Here is a 19,198-nt window from a genome sequence, read left to right on the forward strand (position 1 = left end):
CACAGAGGTCATACACCAGATCCTGGTTGACTGTTGGGAGACTGGCAGGAAACCTATTGACTGGAAAACAGCTCTAATACACCCACTGCTCAAGAAAGGCAACTGAAGTGATGTCAGCAACTAGTGGGGAATATCACTGTTGCCAGTAGCCTACAAAGTTCTATCTAGGATTCTACAGGACAATTTGGAGGGCCAGTGTGGTCACACAATTGGTGAATATCAGGGAGGATTTCGACGAGGACGGTCCTGCACCGAGTAGATCTTCAACCTGAGAACTATTCTCCGATTAAAACATGTGAGGGGTGTGAACATCACTGTGGTATTCATTGACTTCACAAACGCTTATGACTCTATTGACCACCAGACACTCTTCTTAGTGCTGTGAAAATGAGGAGTGGATTACAACACACACACCCTCATTGAACAGACTTTCACAGACACCTCCTCCAAGGTAAAATCCAGAGGAGATCTGTCTTGGAGTTTCAAGACACAACTGGTGTGAGACAAGGAGATGGCCTCTCCGCCTATTCTCTTCAATTTGGAGCTCGACAAAGTCATAAAGACTGGGAATTTACGCTGAGCAATCTCGGAATCAAAGTGGTTACCATTGGAGCTGGAACAAGGAAGATCAAGATCCGGAGCTTGGCCTTCGCAGATGACATCGTAATTCTAACCAACAACTTGAAGGATGGTGCAGTTGCTGTTCAATCCCTTCACGAGACAGCAGCGAAGACAGGACTGCAAATATCATACGACAAGACCAAGTGCCTATTAGCTTGACCATAATGGCCACCAATGGCCTGTATTGACTTAATTACTATAGTTTCTTAAGGTCCGCCTTGTCAGTACAATTCAAAAATGTATTATATATCTAAATCATCAAATCCATAAATACACATAAGTACATGTTTTGAGAATTTGAAGTTCTCTTCTGCAGCTTATGAATTAAAATCACACTCATTTGAAGACCTTATTTAAAACTATTTTATGTCCTAATAGAATACGGATAAAAATAACAATACAACAACAACAACAACATTCAAAGTTCAATCTTTCATGTTATGTCCAAATTCTATAAAATGTTCGTATGTGGTACGGTATATTAAAATTGAGCTGGTTGACTATTTATCTAATGTATTGTGGTGTGCCGATTGTGCTCATAGTGCCCACACACCTGCAAGGCCTTTGCATCTAAAACAAAGAAAAAGTCCAATTCAACCTGGCTGGCTTCATCTCCAAAAAGCAATACAATTATTTCTGTTAAGATATTGGTTTGGATAAGCAGACCCAAACTGTTTCAACTAAGCATAACACTTGAGACCCAAGAAGGGTGGTGGGACTATGAAGGCCATAAATAATGCCATACATTAGATAAATATTGATACTGTAGCATTGCTGAAAGAGGACACTACAATCTTCTTTCTCAAGGACATGGAGCTCTCTCTGTTTGATTGTATGATGTTCTGATGATGATTAGATGATGGGGTTACTCCAGTCTTACGTAGATCAATACAGTACAATTCACTACACTAGAGAATATTTGGAAAATTTATAGAAGATGGAAGTACTGTAAAATACTATGCTATTCAGATCTTTAGATGGAGTGTACGCAAGAGGAGGCAATCATCATGAAGGAGAATACTGACATTGTGCTAGTCAGGGTGTAGAATATCAGAAGTCTGAATTATTGTTTTTTCACCCTAGTGGTTTAATGTGGCACTAACATATTAAAGCTTTTCAGTGATGCAAGGATGGGAAAGGGCTGGGATTGTGAAGGTAGCGGCCATGGTCTTAATTAAGGTACAGAACCATTTGCTTGGTGTGAAAATGGGAAACCATTTTTCTCTCATTGCATCTACATGTGAGACTGTGGAATTCAATCCACCATCTCCCAAATGTAAGTTCACAGCTATGCGACCATAACTGCACAGCCAACTTGCTCAGTTTTGTTGTTATGTTACCAGCATAACAAACAGATTTTTGTTGTGAAGATAGACTCCAAGCCAGTAAGGGGTCTCCTATAAGATCAATAGGAGGTGATTTACTGATCCAGGTTTGTAAAACATACATGCCCTTCATATCCTTACTCAGATTGAGGGCCTTCGAGATAGTTAGCCTCTTAGAATTAACTTGTTATGCCCTGTGTTCCAGCTTACACCATCAGCTTTATTATATTTAATTTTGAAAATACTGTTTTTGTTTGTAATTTGTGCAGAAAATTTAGCTTAGTTTTCTCTTTTTGTTTTGTGTGTGAGTGATATAATCTATTGTTCTGAATATGTTTTGTTCTAGCTTCCATCCTAGTCATATTGTGAGTACAAGTTCAACTGATATATATCCTGTTGGTTGGTGTGAGAGTAATTCCTACCCTTTGAAACCTCCACGATTCTATCAAACTCCTGCTAAACCTGAACCAGAGAACACAGACATGTGAGTAGCATTTTTCTCTCATTGCATCTACATTTGAGACTATAATTAATGAATGCCTTTTGTGTGTCATGAATATATTCTTTTGCAGTCCTGAAAATAAGGAGAATGGAAATTCATCCCAGCAACGGTCATTTTGGTGTCCTAAGATTTACTTCAACCACAAATGTTTCTCTGGACCATTTCTCAGCAAAAGCAAATTAGCTCAGCTTCCAAAGGCAGTGGGACCTGGACCAGTAACTCTGGTTATGAGGGAAGTGCTTACCATGCTCATCTCAGTGGCTTACAAATCCAGCAGAGTGCTCAAGGAACTGCAAGCTGATGGAAAACCGGAAGCTGGCCTCCATTTGGAAGTGTTAAAGGCAAAGTAAGATACCACTTTAGTAGATTTCTTTTTCTTAGCTTGATCCATTCAGAATGCTAAGCAGATAAAATATTTGAAGGCAGTTGGCACAACGAAAGTTTTGATGTTATGTTATGCAAGTACAGTATTGTCAGTAGTCTCTTTTTTTCTTTTTTTTTTTTTTTTCATAGATTCTGTGGAATTTTATTTATTTTCTTCATTGCTTCACATCAACATAAACTTTAATTGCCTTCCTGCATTCTAAAACTAGTGTGATTTCAGACTAACAGGATATTAGGACCATATTTTCCTTACAAATCTAATAACTGAAAACTTCTGTGAAAGCAATAGACAGTCATGCTTATGTTTGTAGATCTACGGAAGAGTACTGAAGGATAATATGTTTTTTACTAGTGTACTTGCTTTAAGCTGCACCGACACAGATAGGTCTTATGGCGATGATGGGATAGGAAAGAGCTAGGAATGGGAAGAAAGCGGCCGTGGTCTTAATTAAGGTACATCCCCAGCATTTGCCTGGTGTGAAAATGGGAACGAATGATACGCAAGTTTGAAGAATCTTCAGCATCCAGATTAATGAACTTGAATCATCCTTCAACAGCAGTTAAGTGCCTTATTACTGGGCAAGTTGGCCATGCGGTTAGGAATGCGCAGCTGTGAGCTCTCATCCGGAAGATAGTGGGTTCGAACCCCACTGTCGGCAGCCCAAAAGATGGTTTTCCGTGGTTTCCCATTTTCACACCGAGCAAATGCTAGGGCTGTACCTTAATTAAAGCCACGGACACTTCCTTCCCATTCCTAGGCCTTTCCTGTCCCATCGTCGCCATAAGAACACTAACCTTATTTTAATGCATTTTATGCATAATTTAAAACTTTTATCACCATTGTGGCTATTTTTCATCTTCAACTTTTAACTTTTAGCATCAAACCACAATATTTTTATGGCATATGTACATTGTTTTGAACCTTTTGATATGTTGTGCAATTTATGTTATTGGCTGATGATGACCTTGACCTTAGGTCGAAACCAGTACCAAAAAAAAAAAATGTTTCATTTTAAATGTAAACCGCATTGCAAAAATTTTGTATTGAAAAGGTGGAACTGTTAAACTAAAACTTTAAATTTTCTATGAAATCATGGAAAACCATCTTCAGGGCTGCCGACAGCGAGGTTCGAACCCACTATATCCCGGATACAAGTTCGCAGCTGCACACTCCTAACCACATGGCCAACTCACCCGGTGGGAAAGATGTAGACCATTGTAAGGGATTATAACATCATGAGGTAGACTATTACAGGCAATCAAAGACATTTATTTTGTCAGACTGGAGAATTGATGCAAGAAGAAGTTCGTGGTATAAGGATCAATGGCAGATGGCTTAACAACTTGAGATTTGCTGATGACATTGCATTACTGGCAAACGACAATGATGAACTCGAGACATTAGTTACTGATCTTGCCATGGATGTGAGTCAGTCGGCCTGAAGATGAACTTTTCCAAAACAAAAGTCATGTCCAACAAGTGGGTCACAGCAGGAAATGTGAACATCAACAACACACCGTTAGAGAAGGTCAGTGAATATATCTATGTAGGCTAGTTGATGAATATGAAAGATGATATAAGACCAGAAATTTTTCGATGCATTAAGCTAGGATGGCAGGCATATGGAAGAAACTCAACTGTCTTCAGATGAAATATGCCAGTAAATCTGAAGAAAATAGTTTATGATCAGTGCATTCTACCCATGCTGACTTACGGCTGTAAGACCTGGACATGGAACGAATTTACGAAAGGGGAACTTACGACAACATAGAGAGGCATGGAAAGGTCGATGCTGGGTTTTACAAGGAAAGATAAGAAGAGAGCAGATGACATCAGGTCAGTCACTGAAGTTAATGACATTCTTGAGAGAATAGCCACCTTAAAATTGCTGGATGTACTGTTCGAAGGGAAGATGACAGGTGGACGAAGCTAGTGTTAGAATGGCGTTCAAGAGATCATCAGAGGCCTAAAGGAAGACCGCCAGACAGATGGGACAAACATATTAAGAGAATAGCTGGTGCTACCTGGTAGAGAACTGCTCAAGACCATTCCACCTGGAGAGCTCTGCTAAAGACTTACCTGAGTTCAGGACTTAAACAGGGCACATCATGTAATGATAGAATTGGCTGATGATGATGATGATGACTGGTTTATCGTACCGGCTATGATAACCAAGAAATTTATAATTTAGTCTTTTGCTGCGTAGTTCATGTCAATGCCAAGCATCGCTGACATTGAAATATTGTTCATTTCTGTTAACTGACGATGGTAGTGGTTTCTGTCGTGATTGTCTTAAGGTGATAATCCGTGTCGTCATCAGCCTGTATCGGTTAAGAAAATGGTAAAGATGACTAACAAAATGAGAAAAAAATTGTGGCTAGGCTGTGTGGCTCAGATGGTTGAGGTGCTGGCCTTCTGACCCCAACTTGGCAGGTTCGATCCTGGCTCAGTCCAGTGCTATTTGAAGGTGCTGAAATACGTCAGTCTCGTGTCTAGATTTACTGGCATGTAAAAGAACTCCTGTGGGACAACATTCTGGCACCTCAGTGTCTCCGAAAACTGGGAAAAAGTAGTTAGTGGGACGTAAAAAAACCATTATTATTAAAAAATTGTGAACGAACATCATGAAAGGAGAAGGAAGGACGGCCTTTACATTGGATACCCTAGCATCACAGAGTCAGAAGAAAACCTATGATATCTGAAGCCCATAATATTAACAATAAAGTTATATTGACTGTTGTTTGTTGTGGTGTGCTTTGTCTCTTCTGCTGCCACTCATCTCTGATAGGTGGCATTACTGCTGTGTGGCTACTAGAACTGCCTGTCTGTATATTGGCAGTAAGTAGCTGGGGAGTTAACTTTTTATTTAGTATTCCATTCCTTTGGTTCATATATGTTCTGATAATTACTGATACTTGACACAGTGGTCCATCATAGTATTTCAGCTATTTGATCCCTGCTGTTAGGCGCTGATAGGAATGGGGAGCGTGCATACTTAACAGAAAACGGCACAGCAATGTTCACCACTGTCTGTGACCGGGTCATTCCAGCTTTGGAATGTTAGAATGCCAGCATAGTACCCTTCATGAAAAGCGGGAAACTGTGCCATTTTTCATTCAATTGAGAATTTCATATGATAGCATTGCTTTTAAATGCAACATTCTAGTTGGTTAATATTGTATTCTGACAAGAATACTGTAGTCATTGTAATGACTTATGTCGAGTTTAGTTTAATATTTGTCTGTGTCTGTTATGTGAAGATGGATGGGTGGATTTTAAGGAAACTTCGTATTTCAGTTTAGAATAAGGTTGAGTATGATCTGAGCTATAAGTTGTTCAGAAAATTTCAGTAGGAGAGGGGGTGCTTCAAAAGGAGTTTAAAGCATAAAACTTGATACAGATCTCTTATGGTTGGTTTTATATGAAAATAGCTCACGGCAAATTTTTGTTCTATACCTTTTTCCGATACAGCCAAAAAAGAAGGGAAATATCAGTGACAGTCGAGTGAATGTTCAAGGCCAAGAGCTGGTAACTAACTCTATAGACTGTAAAGAGAGCAGCTATTCAGATTGTTTCTGCAACGTTTTAAAGGCTTTGGATATCTGTCAGTATTCTCTGAATATTAACCCAATTCTTGGCTTCTTTTCATACTGGAAGAAAATGATCAAAACAAGATCTGCAATAATGCAGAAGGGAATCTGGACACAGAGAGCAAGGAAGCGAGTATGTCACGACAAACCAATGACAGGAAGAGGATTGCCCGCTAATGTGCCTCAAAATATGGGGGAAAATATGAAGGGTGGAAGAAAGTGTAATCGTGCACATCTTAGCGATTGCCCCGTCAATGATGGGTAGTACAGCTAGTTGGTAGTTATAGAGGACAGACAGTGGCTTGCAATGTGCATGCTCTTTCTTTGCATTGACCAACATGATAGTAAGAAAGTTGACATTTCAAACCCAGCTAAAGCATAACAAAAAAGCCACGAATGAATGAAAAGTGCCACTTTACATCTAAAAAATATCTACTTTATGGTTCAGCTGGAAATACTGTAGATATGATAGCCTAGTGGTATTGCCACTTGCTTCTTACCAAGGTGGCTGCAGTTCGAATTCTGGCCGACGCGATGGGGAGTTTTGAATAAAAGAAACATGTCCCTGTAGTTCAGATTCAATGTAAAATTGGAGGCATCATGACTATGATTATAAAATCAATAGTCACGTGCTGGTCACCAGCTGACCACAATGATATTACAAGATTTTTTTTGGGCCCTTCATCTATGCATTAAATGCAAGAAAGCCATTTTCTAGAATTACCAGGACATTAAAAAACACACCTTTCAGGCCAAGTTGCACTTTTCTTTCTTTTATTTTGTTATTTTTTGTTAATTCATTGTCTTCCTGGTTTTTTCCAAATTATATGGGCACTTTGTATGGATTTTACCCTATGTTACAGCTGTATGTCTTTCCTCATACCAACCCTGTGTGGAGGGATGTACTCTTGATTGTGTGTGCTTCTGTGGTGGTTTGTAGTGTGATGTGTTGTATGTAAATGAAGATGTGTATTAAAATGAACACAAACATACATCCAGCTCCCTAATTTATAGGAATTGACCAGACACAGTTAAAATCCTCAGCCCAACCGGGAATTTTACCCAGGGCCCTCTGAACCAAAGGCTACTACGCTGACTATTCAGCCAAGAAGCTGGACATTTTATTATTTTATATTTATTAATTTTATTCTATCTACATACTATTTATATTTTTCTCTTTTCTGTTATTAGTTTTATTATTATTATTGGGTGTGCCAAAAAATGTACTCATTCTTCGGCTGTCAGTAACTCGTGTACTGTCTTTTATTGATGACAAATACAATGTCCTTTAGGATATATGGAATTATTTCAATTGAAGAAAACAAATTTACTGCACCGTTCTTCTTCGCAAATGCTTCATTATCCAGACAGAGCTGATAATGTACAGGAATAAAATCACAAACTGTTTGAATCAATTCATTTGGAATTTGGAGACATTGTTTTTCAATTTCCTGTTGCAACACACAGACTGTTGCTGGTTTTGTGACATAAACTTTATCTTCAATGTATCTCCGTAAGAAGTAGTCCATGGGTGTCAAGTCAAGTGAACGCTGGGGGTATTCAACACTACTCCATCTTTCCGGAAAGCTTGCGTTGAGATAGGCCTGCACTTCATTATGGTAGTTGCATTTTACATGTATTGAACATTGAACATTACAGGCTTTATGCCCAGATACATGTTCACAATGACAGATTACATAAAACAGAAAGAACTAACTAACGAAACTGAACAATTATAAACAAAACTAAAAACGCACCAGCCATATTTACTAAGCGGTCCCTTACATGGGTGGATGACCAGTCCACATGTAATGGCCAACCCTATAATCTTACCAATAACTTGGTGGCCCTCCACATGAGCGGGATACATTATGGTAGTTGGGAGGTGCTCCATCTCATTGGAAGTAAATTTCATGGTCAAACATCTCTTCAATGCATGGCCCAACAACTGTGCAGCATGTCCAGGTAAACTGTACCAGTGACAATGTTGTCAAAAAGAATGGTCCTAAGAGGCCCCTTGTTGTTATTCCACACCACACTGTAACTCATGGTAAGTTGAAATGGCGTTCCACAGTGACTAGGATTCTGAGGAGTGCAGGTGCAATTATGTCTGTTAATTGTTGCCATTTAATTTAAATGTAATGTCACCGCTCCAGATAATGAGTTTTCAAAGGCTGCATTTTCACCGCATTTATGCAGGTACCATTGACAAAATTCTGCTTTCCGGTCAGGATCGCCTTTGTTGATGGCATGGGTTAATGTTGGAATGTATCTTTTTCAGTGGACTCATTTCAACATCCGATGAATGGTAGATTTTGAAATTCCTGTCTCAGGAGCCGCTTGCCGGACAGATTTCTGTGCAGATCAGTGCAGGGTTTTCAGCAGTTGTTCTTTTCGTGTGGGGCCGATAGAGATCGTGGTCTTACAGAAAGTTGTTTGTGAATGTCTTGAACTGTTCCAGTTGCTTCAAACGTATATCTAATGTGAGCAATGCTGCATCACGTTGGGAGCTGTCGTTGAAACTCCCTTCCAAACTGTCTTCTTCACTTCATTGACATTATCATACATCCAGTGGCACTGCAGTACAAGTTTAGTCACACGTCCACTATCATTTCCAATTGTTAGAACAAATAAAAACGAAAAGAAATCCATGAGTTACTGGCAGTTGGAGTATATACATTTTTTTGGGAGAGACAGAACAAACAAAAACAAAAAGAAATCTATGAGTTACTGACAGTGGCAGATAGGGGGTCCTCACCGGCTTACCGGCAGACTTGAGCAAAATAAAATAGCTCTCGCGGACCAAACACACAACCACCTCTGTGGTTAACAACCATAGTTGTAAATGGAGCTTGCTCCACTTAAGGTTCAGTACCTTTGATAGTCAATATAGCAAAGTCTTTTAGGAAAATATCTTCACCGTCCTGTCCGTTCAGGTTTCAGGAGAAGGCTACTTTGGATTCGGTAGGTAGCCAACTGAGAGACAGCAATGAGTTGGAGCATTTGCAACCAACTAAACTTAAGAGGATTAAACATCAACAAATTAACTACATTGCAACACACAATATATTAATTCTCTCTGTAAAATTGGAAGACTTAAGACTTTGACAGATGAATTAGGTAAACAAAAAATTTTAACAGTGGGCCTTCAAGAAATGAGAAACACGATGGAAGAACCTTTTGAATCACAAGGTTATAGAATTTATAATGGGATACCTGACCAAGGAGTTAAGAATCAATGTCCCCAATTTGGAACAGGATTTATAGTGAATTTCAAAATAATAGATTCTGTAATTGATTTTCAAGCAATATCACCAAGAATTGCAACTTTCACCTTTAAACAAAATTTATACAATAATAATGAAAAAAAAAATTCTATCACAAACAAAGAAAGAAGTGGATACATTTTGGGATCTCCTTCAACATATAATACATAAAGTAAATAAAAGTAGTATTAAAATTTTATTAGGGGACTTTAATGCACAATTAGGAAGGGAGAAAAAAGTTTAGAGATATAATTGGAAACTGGGCTCCACATAAATTTACAAACAAGAATGGCCAACGACTTGTTGAACCTTATATCTAAATCAACATTTTTCAAAAAGAAACCAAACAAGCTTAAATCTTGGAAGCTTCCTGATTGGAGGAAAGGGGAATGGAAAATGACAAATATAAGTAAGTCACACAAACAATAAAACTGACAGATGACCTTGAAGAATTGATCCCAGTTCTCAAAAGCAAGCTGAAAATTTAGCTCCATTGAACCGTCGTAAAAAAACATGCGTGGTGGACGACAGAATGTCATGAAATTCATAAAGAGAGACATCAGGCATGGTTAAAGTTCCAAGTCCATAAATCAGAAGAAAATGCTATCAACCTAAAAAATATCGGGAAGAAATTCTCGCAAAATGTTAGAAAAATTAAGAGAGAATTATGCTCCAGTGTTTTCCCCAGAAATTTTTGTCAGCCAGGTGGCAGGAATGAGTAGCCGGGCGGGGAATACTTAGTAAAACTTCAATATGAAAAATAAAATAAAATCATTACCTGAGGGCATTAAAAATAATATCAGACAGGTAAACATTAACTGCAAAATCGAACGATGTTACTGTTATCACGAACAAGACATAAATGATTATTTTGAACTCGTAGTGTTCTACTGCTCATTCCAAATCATGTAACAGCGGACTTCGGTCTACCACTCGGTTACTGTGGACATGTGCACTGCCATACGAGTTTGTGACGTCATGCGGAATAGAGGGCTCGCATGTGATTCCTCGCAAATCCAGACCCCGCTCGTGCATGACACTGTGTGGTGGTCATGCTGAACATTTGATCTCTGATGTAATTGATACAGTTATGCTGACAATAATGATTTATGATTAAAATTAACAGATTTACAGTATTTACATATTAATTTGGAGCACCCAGTGACTCAAATATGTATTCAGATTATGTAACTAGCACATATTTAGGTTATATTAGATGAGCAGTTTTTTTAAAAACAACAGGGTGGTGCGCCCATTAATATGGTCGTAGGGAGAACACTGTGCTCCTCCTACATTCATGTTGAAAGATGAAAATGGAAAAATGGCACATATCAATGCTGAGATTATGGCAAAAGCACTCGGTAAACTTTTGAACTGTGAAGAACCTAAGGAACTATTACAAATTAATGCAAATACTCCAGTAAAAACCAAATTTAATAACACAGACCCTCCAACATTTCAAGAATTAGAAAAAGCACTAAAAGAACTTACAAATTATAAGGCATGCAGAGAAGACCAGGTTTTTGTAGAGATGTGGAAATATTCAAGTGATAGTGTTCGGATTTTCTTACACATGGCTTTAACAAAAATTTGGATCACTGAACAGTTTTCAGAACATTGTACAACAGTCTTTATACATCCCCTTCATAACAAGAGGAGATAAGAGTAATCTGGATAATTATAGAGGATTGTCTATCTTGGACTGCACATACAAATTTTTTTACAAGATGTTATATGGAAGGGTTAAAGATCAACTGGAAAAAGAGTTAGGAGAATACCAAGGAGGCTTTAGACCCTGGAGAAGTCGGGCTGAACAGATCGTCACTCTAAAATTAATAATGGCATACTACAGAAAACAAAACTTTTGTTGACTTTAAGAAGGCAAATGATTGTATACATAGACCTTCAATGTTAAAATTTTATGGAATTTTGGACTCCATCCTAAATTAATTAAACTGATAGAAGTTACTTTAACTAATACCATATCAAAAGTAAAGTTTAGAGGAGAGGTTTCTGAACCAGTTTTGATTAAAACAGGTTTAAGACATGGAGATTGTTTATCTCCATTACTATTTAATTTACATTAGAATTTATAATAAGGGAATAGTACAACGTCAACCCAGAGAACATAACATTTGGAAGCTCCAAACAAATTTTAAGTTTAAACTATTTAGGATTTGTTGATGACCTTGCTCTATTGTCCAACAGTATTCAGTAAACTTGACACCAAGTTGAATCTTTACAGGGAATTGTACAAAAAATAGGTCTTATGGTATTCTTTGAAAAAATTAAGATAATGTTTACATCCCCCACTGGTAAATAAAATAACAATTGATGGGCAAGAAATAAAAATTGTTGATAAATTTAAGTATTTAGGAGAAATTATAACATATAATCTTAATGCGAAACCAGCTTGGCATAACAGAATAAATAAATTAAACAAAGCAAATGATATCACCAAGACTACATTCAATAAAAAACGTTTATCGGTAGCAGCAAAATTAAGACATTATAAAACAGTCACACAGCCAGAAATAACTTATACTAGCGAAACCATTTTTAAAACTACTAATACAGCTGGAACAGACAAAAACAGACAGAAAGAAGAATAATTAGAACATGCATAAATAAACAGTATCGTTAATGGACAATGGAGAATCTTCTTCTTCTATATGCCTTACCCAGTCTTCCGGACGTTGGTGATCAGTATGGACAGTGTTCTTCGATATTCAGCAACACGGTAGAGTTGTGCAACGGTTCGTATTCCAGTTCCGTCTTGAATGTTCTTGAGACATGACGTTCTTTTTCTGCCTACTCCTTGCTGTCCTTCGATTTTGCCCTTTAAAATGAGGTGTAACACTGCATATATAATGGAGAATAGCATCAAATAAAACAGTCTGTAAGGAAATTGAACCAGTATTGAGCACGATTAGGAAAAAAAGTATTTCATTCTTTGGACATCTTATCAGAACACCTGACACCAGAATTAGCAGAGGAATAATTGAAAAATTATGGAATAGCAAGACCAAGATTGAATGGATGACGGAAAATAAGGACGATATTAAAGAACCCCTGCTTTCATCATGGCGCCCAATACCAGCAATATTATGTGCAGTTCCTGCAAAGTGTCGCTCAAGGAGAACGATAATTATGTACAGTGTACGGGAAGTGTGGTGAAACGTTCCATTTAAACTGCACAAGTTTCAAATGCTGTTTTGAAGGCAATGCTGGCAAATCCAGAGGAATTTTGTGGCATTGTAAACAATGCAAACATAACCCTACTTCTGCTAAATCCCCTTCTCTCCCTTCAGCAGAATAAAGTCAAAGCGGACAATACAAGCCAATGTGAAGCTGTGAACAACATGCAGCAAATCTTGAAAGATGTCTGCAGCTCACTAGAGTTTCAGTCCAGAAAATTTGATGAACTACTACAGCAAAACAGTGAACTCAAAAAGTGCATAGACCATCTAACCAGTGAACAACAACAGGGTTGAAAATATTATTATTATATTATTATATTTGCCTTTATTTGTAGTGGCGAAGTTAGGACTCATGGTCCTCTCTTACTCTTAACCACACTTCATTAACAATGTACATCTGAGAGCAATATTCATAATCTTATCTTAAAACTACCATTACAAACTAGAAACAAAATATGAAACAAAATAACATAAACTCTATAAATATTCTTAGTCATGTCTTAAAACTATCGTTACAAATTAAAAGTTGAATGACACAAAATACCATAAGCACAGTAAACGTACATTCATACACACATTCACTCTACCAGATTCATTCAGCCTGGCGGCACACATCGAGGAGATGCTCACGGCAAGACAACTTGAAGGAATTTATGGCTCTAATGTTGTGGGGGAGAGAATTCCATATTCTAGCTCCATTTGCAACAAAGGAACGGCTAAATGCTGCTGACCTGCTGAGAGGGATAGCAAGCGTACTGCCGGAGCGTGTGTTATGCTGGTGGAAAGAGGATAGGAAATTGAGTTGTGAAGATAAGTAGTATGAGATACTAGAAAGATTAATACTGCCACGTGGAGGTTTCTATATTGTTCAAATTTTAGAAGGGAATAGTGCTCTCGAAGTACAAAATTATATGAAGGAGCAAATCAATGATCTTGAGCAATATTCTAAGAATTATAATTTAGAAATTGCTGGTATATCAGTCTCTAAGGACAAGAATGTGTATGATATAGTAACTCAAGTTGCAGGTGCAGTTAGAGTGGAAATTCCACCTGACTGGGACATTGAATATTGCCACTGACTCCCAGCGGTTGCAGATAAGGATGGAAGGAAGAAGACTCCTATCATAATTGCAAAATTCTCTTTGCATAAAACAAAAAACATTATCATGGACAAAATAAGAAAGCATGGAAAACTTCTCTGTGCAGATATTAAAGTCAGTGGAGACTCAACATTATACTTAAATGAACACCTAACAAAACAGAATCAAAATCTATACTGGCTAGGCAGTACGAACTACAAATTTGCTTGGACCAAGAACGGGAAGATCTTCATGAGGATTAATGAGGATAGCCCCATACTGCAAATCAAGACTGCAGCTGACCTTCCAGCAGCTCCTACGAAGCAGAGAGACTGAGAATACAAGTTTGGGTATGTATACCTGAGCCAAGTGATTCATAAAGATACTTATATTGGAGTTCTCTCTCGAAGTGTGCACCAAGCAATTACAAATAGTAATACTAGACAATAGGCTATGGATAAGAAACCAGATCATGAGTTAGGCCTTACCTTACAGGATAATATCCCTACAGGCATCGTAAACACCCCTCAAGACTTGAACAAATTAATCAACTATACTGCAGGAATGAGAATTATGCACCTGAATATAAGTGGCATGATTACAAATTTTGAAAGCATGCTAGTTATATTAAATCAACTGGACCATAAACCAGACATTATAATACTATCTGAAACCCAACTCATTAGGGATATACCCTTCTCTATTTTAGGATATAATGAGTACTTCATACCCCTACAAAATTCTACACATGGCAGCTTGAAGATATACACACATGTAACCCTCATACATTATGTTGCAATATCTACTGTGAAAACTGTGAAAGCTGCAAGTGGTAGCCTACTGAACTTAAAATATAATAAAGAAAGTTACTTAAAGCTTACTTTTTACAGATCACCCTCCACAAGCCCAAAGAAGTTCATAGAAGAACTAGGAAATACACTTCAGCAGCTACCTGCAGCCACACATTATATAATAATAGGAGATATTTCATCTGTCATTCATTAATCATTGCCCCAGAGGAGTGCGACACGCTTCAGCAGCCGGCACAATTCCAATCTTCGCCGCTATATAAGGCTTCTTTCATTCCATTCCTGATCCAGTCGAATGACTGGAAACAGGCTGTAGATTTTCATTAACATTGACATTTTAAACCTAACGCTCAAAAAATTAAATACATAAACACCTTAAGTGCTAATGGTTTCATTTCATACATCAATTCTGCAACCAGAATGACCCCAAAATCTAGAACATGTATAGATCACATACATGTTACATAAATCCCATAGAAAGAACAATTTTGACTCATATGTTCTACATACCTTTATCACAGATGACAGTCCTACTTTTCTCATACAGAAACAATCCCAGAAAAATGATTTACTACAATGGAAGGAAAAACACTGAACATTGCCAGAATAAATTATGAAGCTTTAAATAAAGCCTTAGAAAAGGAAAATTGGGAATCTGTCCTGAATGAGCATGATGTCCACAAAGTGGCCAGTAGTTTTATTGGGGTATTAATTCTACTTATCTCTGAACACTACTAACACAAGACATGTAAGATCAACATTCAGAAAGAAAACGCCATGGATCACAACTGGCATCCCAACTTCCATTAGAATAAGGGACAAATTACACCAGACAATTTTAAAAAGAAAAGATGAGGGCCTCAAATAATGAATAATCACAAACACCATTAAGAAACGTAAAAAACATACCGAAACTGGATAAACAGGCTCATTAAAATAGCAAAAGTGAAGTACTATTATAAGAAAATTATGTCAAGCTCCAACAATTCTAAAATCCTATGGAAAAACATAAATGATATAACATGTAGGAAGGAGAATAGAAATTCAGATATAAATCTTACAGACTTGCAAGAACAACCCAACCAAGTGTCATTGCAGACAAATTTGTGGATTATTTCAGTTGTATAGGTTTAGAACTTGCTGACAAAATAATAAACACCAGCAAAGAACCTAATGACACATATACAAATGACATTCATGCAATACCTCAACCACAATCTATCTTTTTTCTTCCCATAACAGAAACAGAAATAAAAAATCACATAGCTGCACTAGAAGATAACTCAGCCAATGGCTATGATGTCTCTGGTAAAACACTTAAGACAATTAGTTCACGTATTCTACGGCCTCTGCAATACATTTTTAATCTATCACAAATGAAAGGACAATTTCCAGACCCATTCAAACTTGCTATCATACTGTAGTCCCAATCCATAAATCTGGCAATAAGAGAGAGTTAAACAATTATCATCCAATTTCTCTCACAGCCCACCTTTCAAAATTACTAGAGAAATGCATTAAAATCAGATTATTTAATTACCTGAATAAGTACAACATATTGTCATCAAATTAGTTTGGTTTTAGACCAAAATTAGCACTCAAGATGCAATATTCTCCTTAACTGATCATTTGTATAAAAACGTTGATAACTCCAAAAGGACTGTTTCTGTATTTTTGGATTTAACAAAGGCATTTCATACCGTAAACCACAATATATATCTTACAAAAATTGAAAAAGTAGGCATTAAAAGCTTTCTCTCTAACAGAATACAGAAGGTAAGAATCAAGGATACTCCAAGTAAAAGTTCTCAAGTTAAAAAAAAAAAAAAAAAAAAAAAAAAAAATGGAGTTCCCCAAGGAACAGTGTTAGGACCAGTTCTTTTTCTGTTATATATCAATGATCTGTGTGAGCTAAACTGTAATGCAATAATTAACTCACATGATGATGACACGGTAGTCACAGTCACGGGTGAAACTTGGGAGGTACACCTTCAACAGAGCTCAAGAAACCCTATTCATAGTTCAAAAATGGTTAAACAACCGCATACTTAATTTAAATGAAAATAAAACACAATTCCTCTGCTTCTCACATAATAAAACAATGCAACCCTTAGACAACCTAGCACTAAGACTCCACACACCAACTTGCAACAATAATGAAAGATGAAACTGTTATACTTTACAGAAATCAATAAATGTTACATACCTACGGATAATTATAGTTATCTGAAATGGAGTTTTCATGCATCAAATTTTATCATTAAACTTTAGAAGCTTAATTATATATTTTATAGAATTAGAAATGTTATTTCAATAAAAGCCTTGAAATCTGTATACTTTGACTTAATTCTATCGCAACTGCAGTATGGAATTAACAGTTGGGGTGGAATACTTGATTCACACTTGGCTCAGGTAAATAAATACATGTCAGAACTACATACTGAAAGTCATGTACAAAAAGCCACTGATGTTTCCAACATATGAACTGTTGCAGCAAAACATGGTACTTAACATATGGCAGCTATTTGTGCAGTCAGTTACCCTATACATGCATAAAAATTTAAAGCTCTTCTGCAAAGAATACAAGTCACAAATTTGCACGAGGCTGCAGGACGGAAGTGGAATAAGTATTCCACGCCAGAACACTTTACTTGGACAAAGAAATCTATGTTGTCTAAGGCCATGGATGTGATCAGTGGCAACCAGAATACCCTGAATAAAAGGCTATTCACATGGCTTAAACAATTATTACAAAGTAAATCACCTTATAAATTTCCATTATAATATTTAAATCAGCTAGCACACTATTCCTCTCTACTAAGAAACCAACCTTCTCTTTAACCCATGCCTCTCATTTCCAGCTTCCTGCTTATTACATCAAATGCAGGAAAACAGTTCATAAAATTAGAATAATATCACCAAAATGCTAATGGAGTAAATGCTATTCACTAGATGCCATGATGTACATAATCTAACTATAGTATTCTTGAAGCCCACACACAAGTTTACCTTATGTGGGATTCACACTGTATCTTTTACTACTTCTATATGTATATATATGATATTGACCGTGAATAAAAAAAAAAAAAAAAAAAAAAAAAAAAAAAAAAAAAAAAAAAAAAAAAAAGGTAAAATGTAACAATAGATGATCTCAAAAACAAAATAGAAAACGTTAAGATACTTTAAGACCCACACACGACAGGATCTATAAAAGGTCTAATGGGAGGGTATTCTCAACAGAATAAAGGAAGGCAGCATATCTCAGAATGAAATAATATTGGGCTGATAGGAAATCAAGAAATCTTTTGTATAATTGACTAGAATGGTCCAATGTAGGCCATAACAAAAAAAAAAGGTTATCATTGCCGCGCTGAGTGGCTCAGGCGGTTGAGGCACTGGCCTTCCGACCCCAGCTTGGCAGGTTCGATCCTGGCTCAGTCTGGTGGTATTTGAAGTTGCTTAAATACATCAGCCTTGTGTCTGTAGATTTACTCCTGCGGGACAAATTTACGCCACCTCGGCATCTCTGAAAAACCGAAAAACAGTTAGTGGAACGTAAATCCATTATGATTATGATTATTATTATTATTATTATTATTATTATTATTATTGTATTTATTTATGTATTTATTTATTTAATTTAATTTAATTTAGTTTAGTTTAGTTTTGTTTTGTTTTGTCACTGAAATCAATCTATTTACAGTCAAGTCTTATGAATATTGGTTACAAATTTGGTTGATGTTTCTTCTTTTGTTCCCAGAAATGTTTCATTCTCTCTGACCTGGCTGCCCGTTCTTCGTCAGTTATGTTGTACTGTTTGCGTGTATAAGTCTTCAGTTTAAGTCTCACGTCGTTATTTCTCAGGATCCTCTTCTCTTCTCTGTTTTCAATTTGTTGAATTGTCAAGCCTAATTAATTTAAATCATCTTGGACTTCTTTGAACCAGTGATTTTTACTTTTCCAAAAGTAGTTGAATAAATGTTTGAGTATCCTAGTCTCTGGTAGTCGTGATATGTGACAGAAAAAAGCAACTCTTCTTTTCCGCATTGTATCTATTATAGACTCAGTCTCCTGGTATACAACTTCATTAGGTAGTAATCGCCATTGTCCATCTACTTGGTGTTTTTTGTTTAGAATTGTTCTAATGATTCTTCTATATATTTTCTGTAATTTATCTGTAGTTGATTTCGTATTCAAATTGAATAAGGTTTCACTAGCATAGGTTGCTTCAGGCTTAATAATGGAGTTGTAGTGTTTAAATTTTGCATTTATCGAGAGAGATTTCTTCTTGTAGGTTGGCCAAGTAATGTATTGTGCTTGTTTTAATTTGGTAATTCTATTTTCAACTGATATTTTCTCTTTTAAGTTCCAAGTTATAATCTCTCCAAGATATTTAAATTTATTAACAATATTATTATATA

General features: G+C 36.7%; 1 protein-coding gene across 4 annotated transcripts in view; it reads left to right on the forward strand.

Moving 5' to 3' along the window:
• The window catches only part of LOC136872630 (scm-like with four MBT domains protein 1), a 256,730-nt gene that overhangs the window by 136,985 nt on the left and 100,547 nt on the right, over positions 1 to 19,198 (forward strand). For all 4 annotated transcript variants that reach the window (XR_010859967.2, XM_067146434.2, XM_067146432.2 and 1 more), the window contains exons 10-11: positions 2,293 to 2,430; positions 2,519 to 2,794. Coding sequence is in view for 3 of the 4 variants with exons in the window: in XM_067146434.2 (XP_067002535.2) it covers positions 2,293 to 2,430; positions 2,519 to 2,794 (414 nt within the window). In the remaining variant the exon portion in view is untranslated. The remainder of the gene's footprint in view (positions 1 to 2,292; positions 2,431 to 2,518; positions 2,795 to 19,198) is intronic.

The sequence above is a fragment of the Anabrus simplex genome, chromosome 4 (genome assembly GCF_040414725.1).
Source record: "Anabrus simplex isolate iqAnaSimp1 chromosome 4, ASM4041472v1, whole genome shotgun sequence".
Taxonomy (NCBI): Eukaryota; Metazoa; Arthropoda; class Insecta; order Orthoptera; family Tettigoniidae; genus Anabrus; species Anabrus simplex.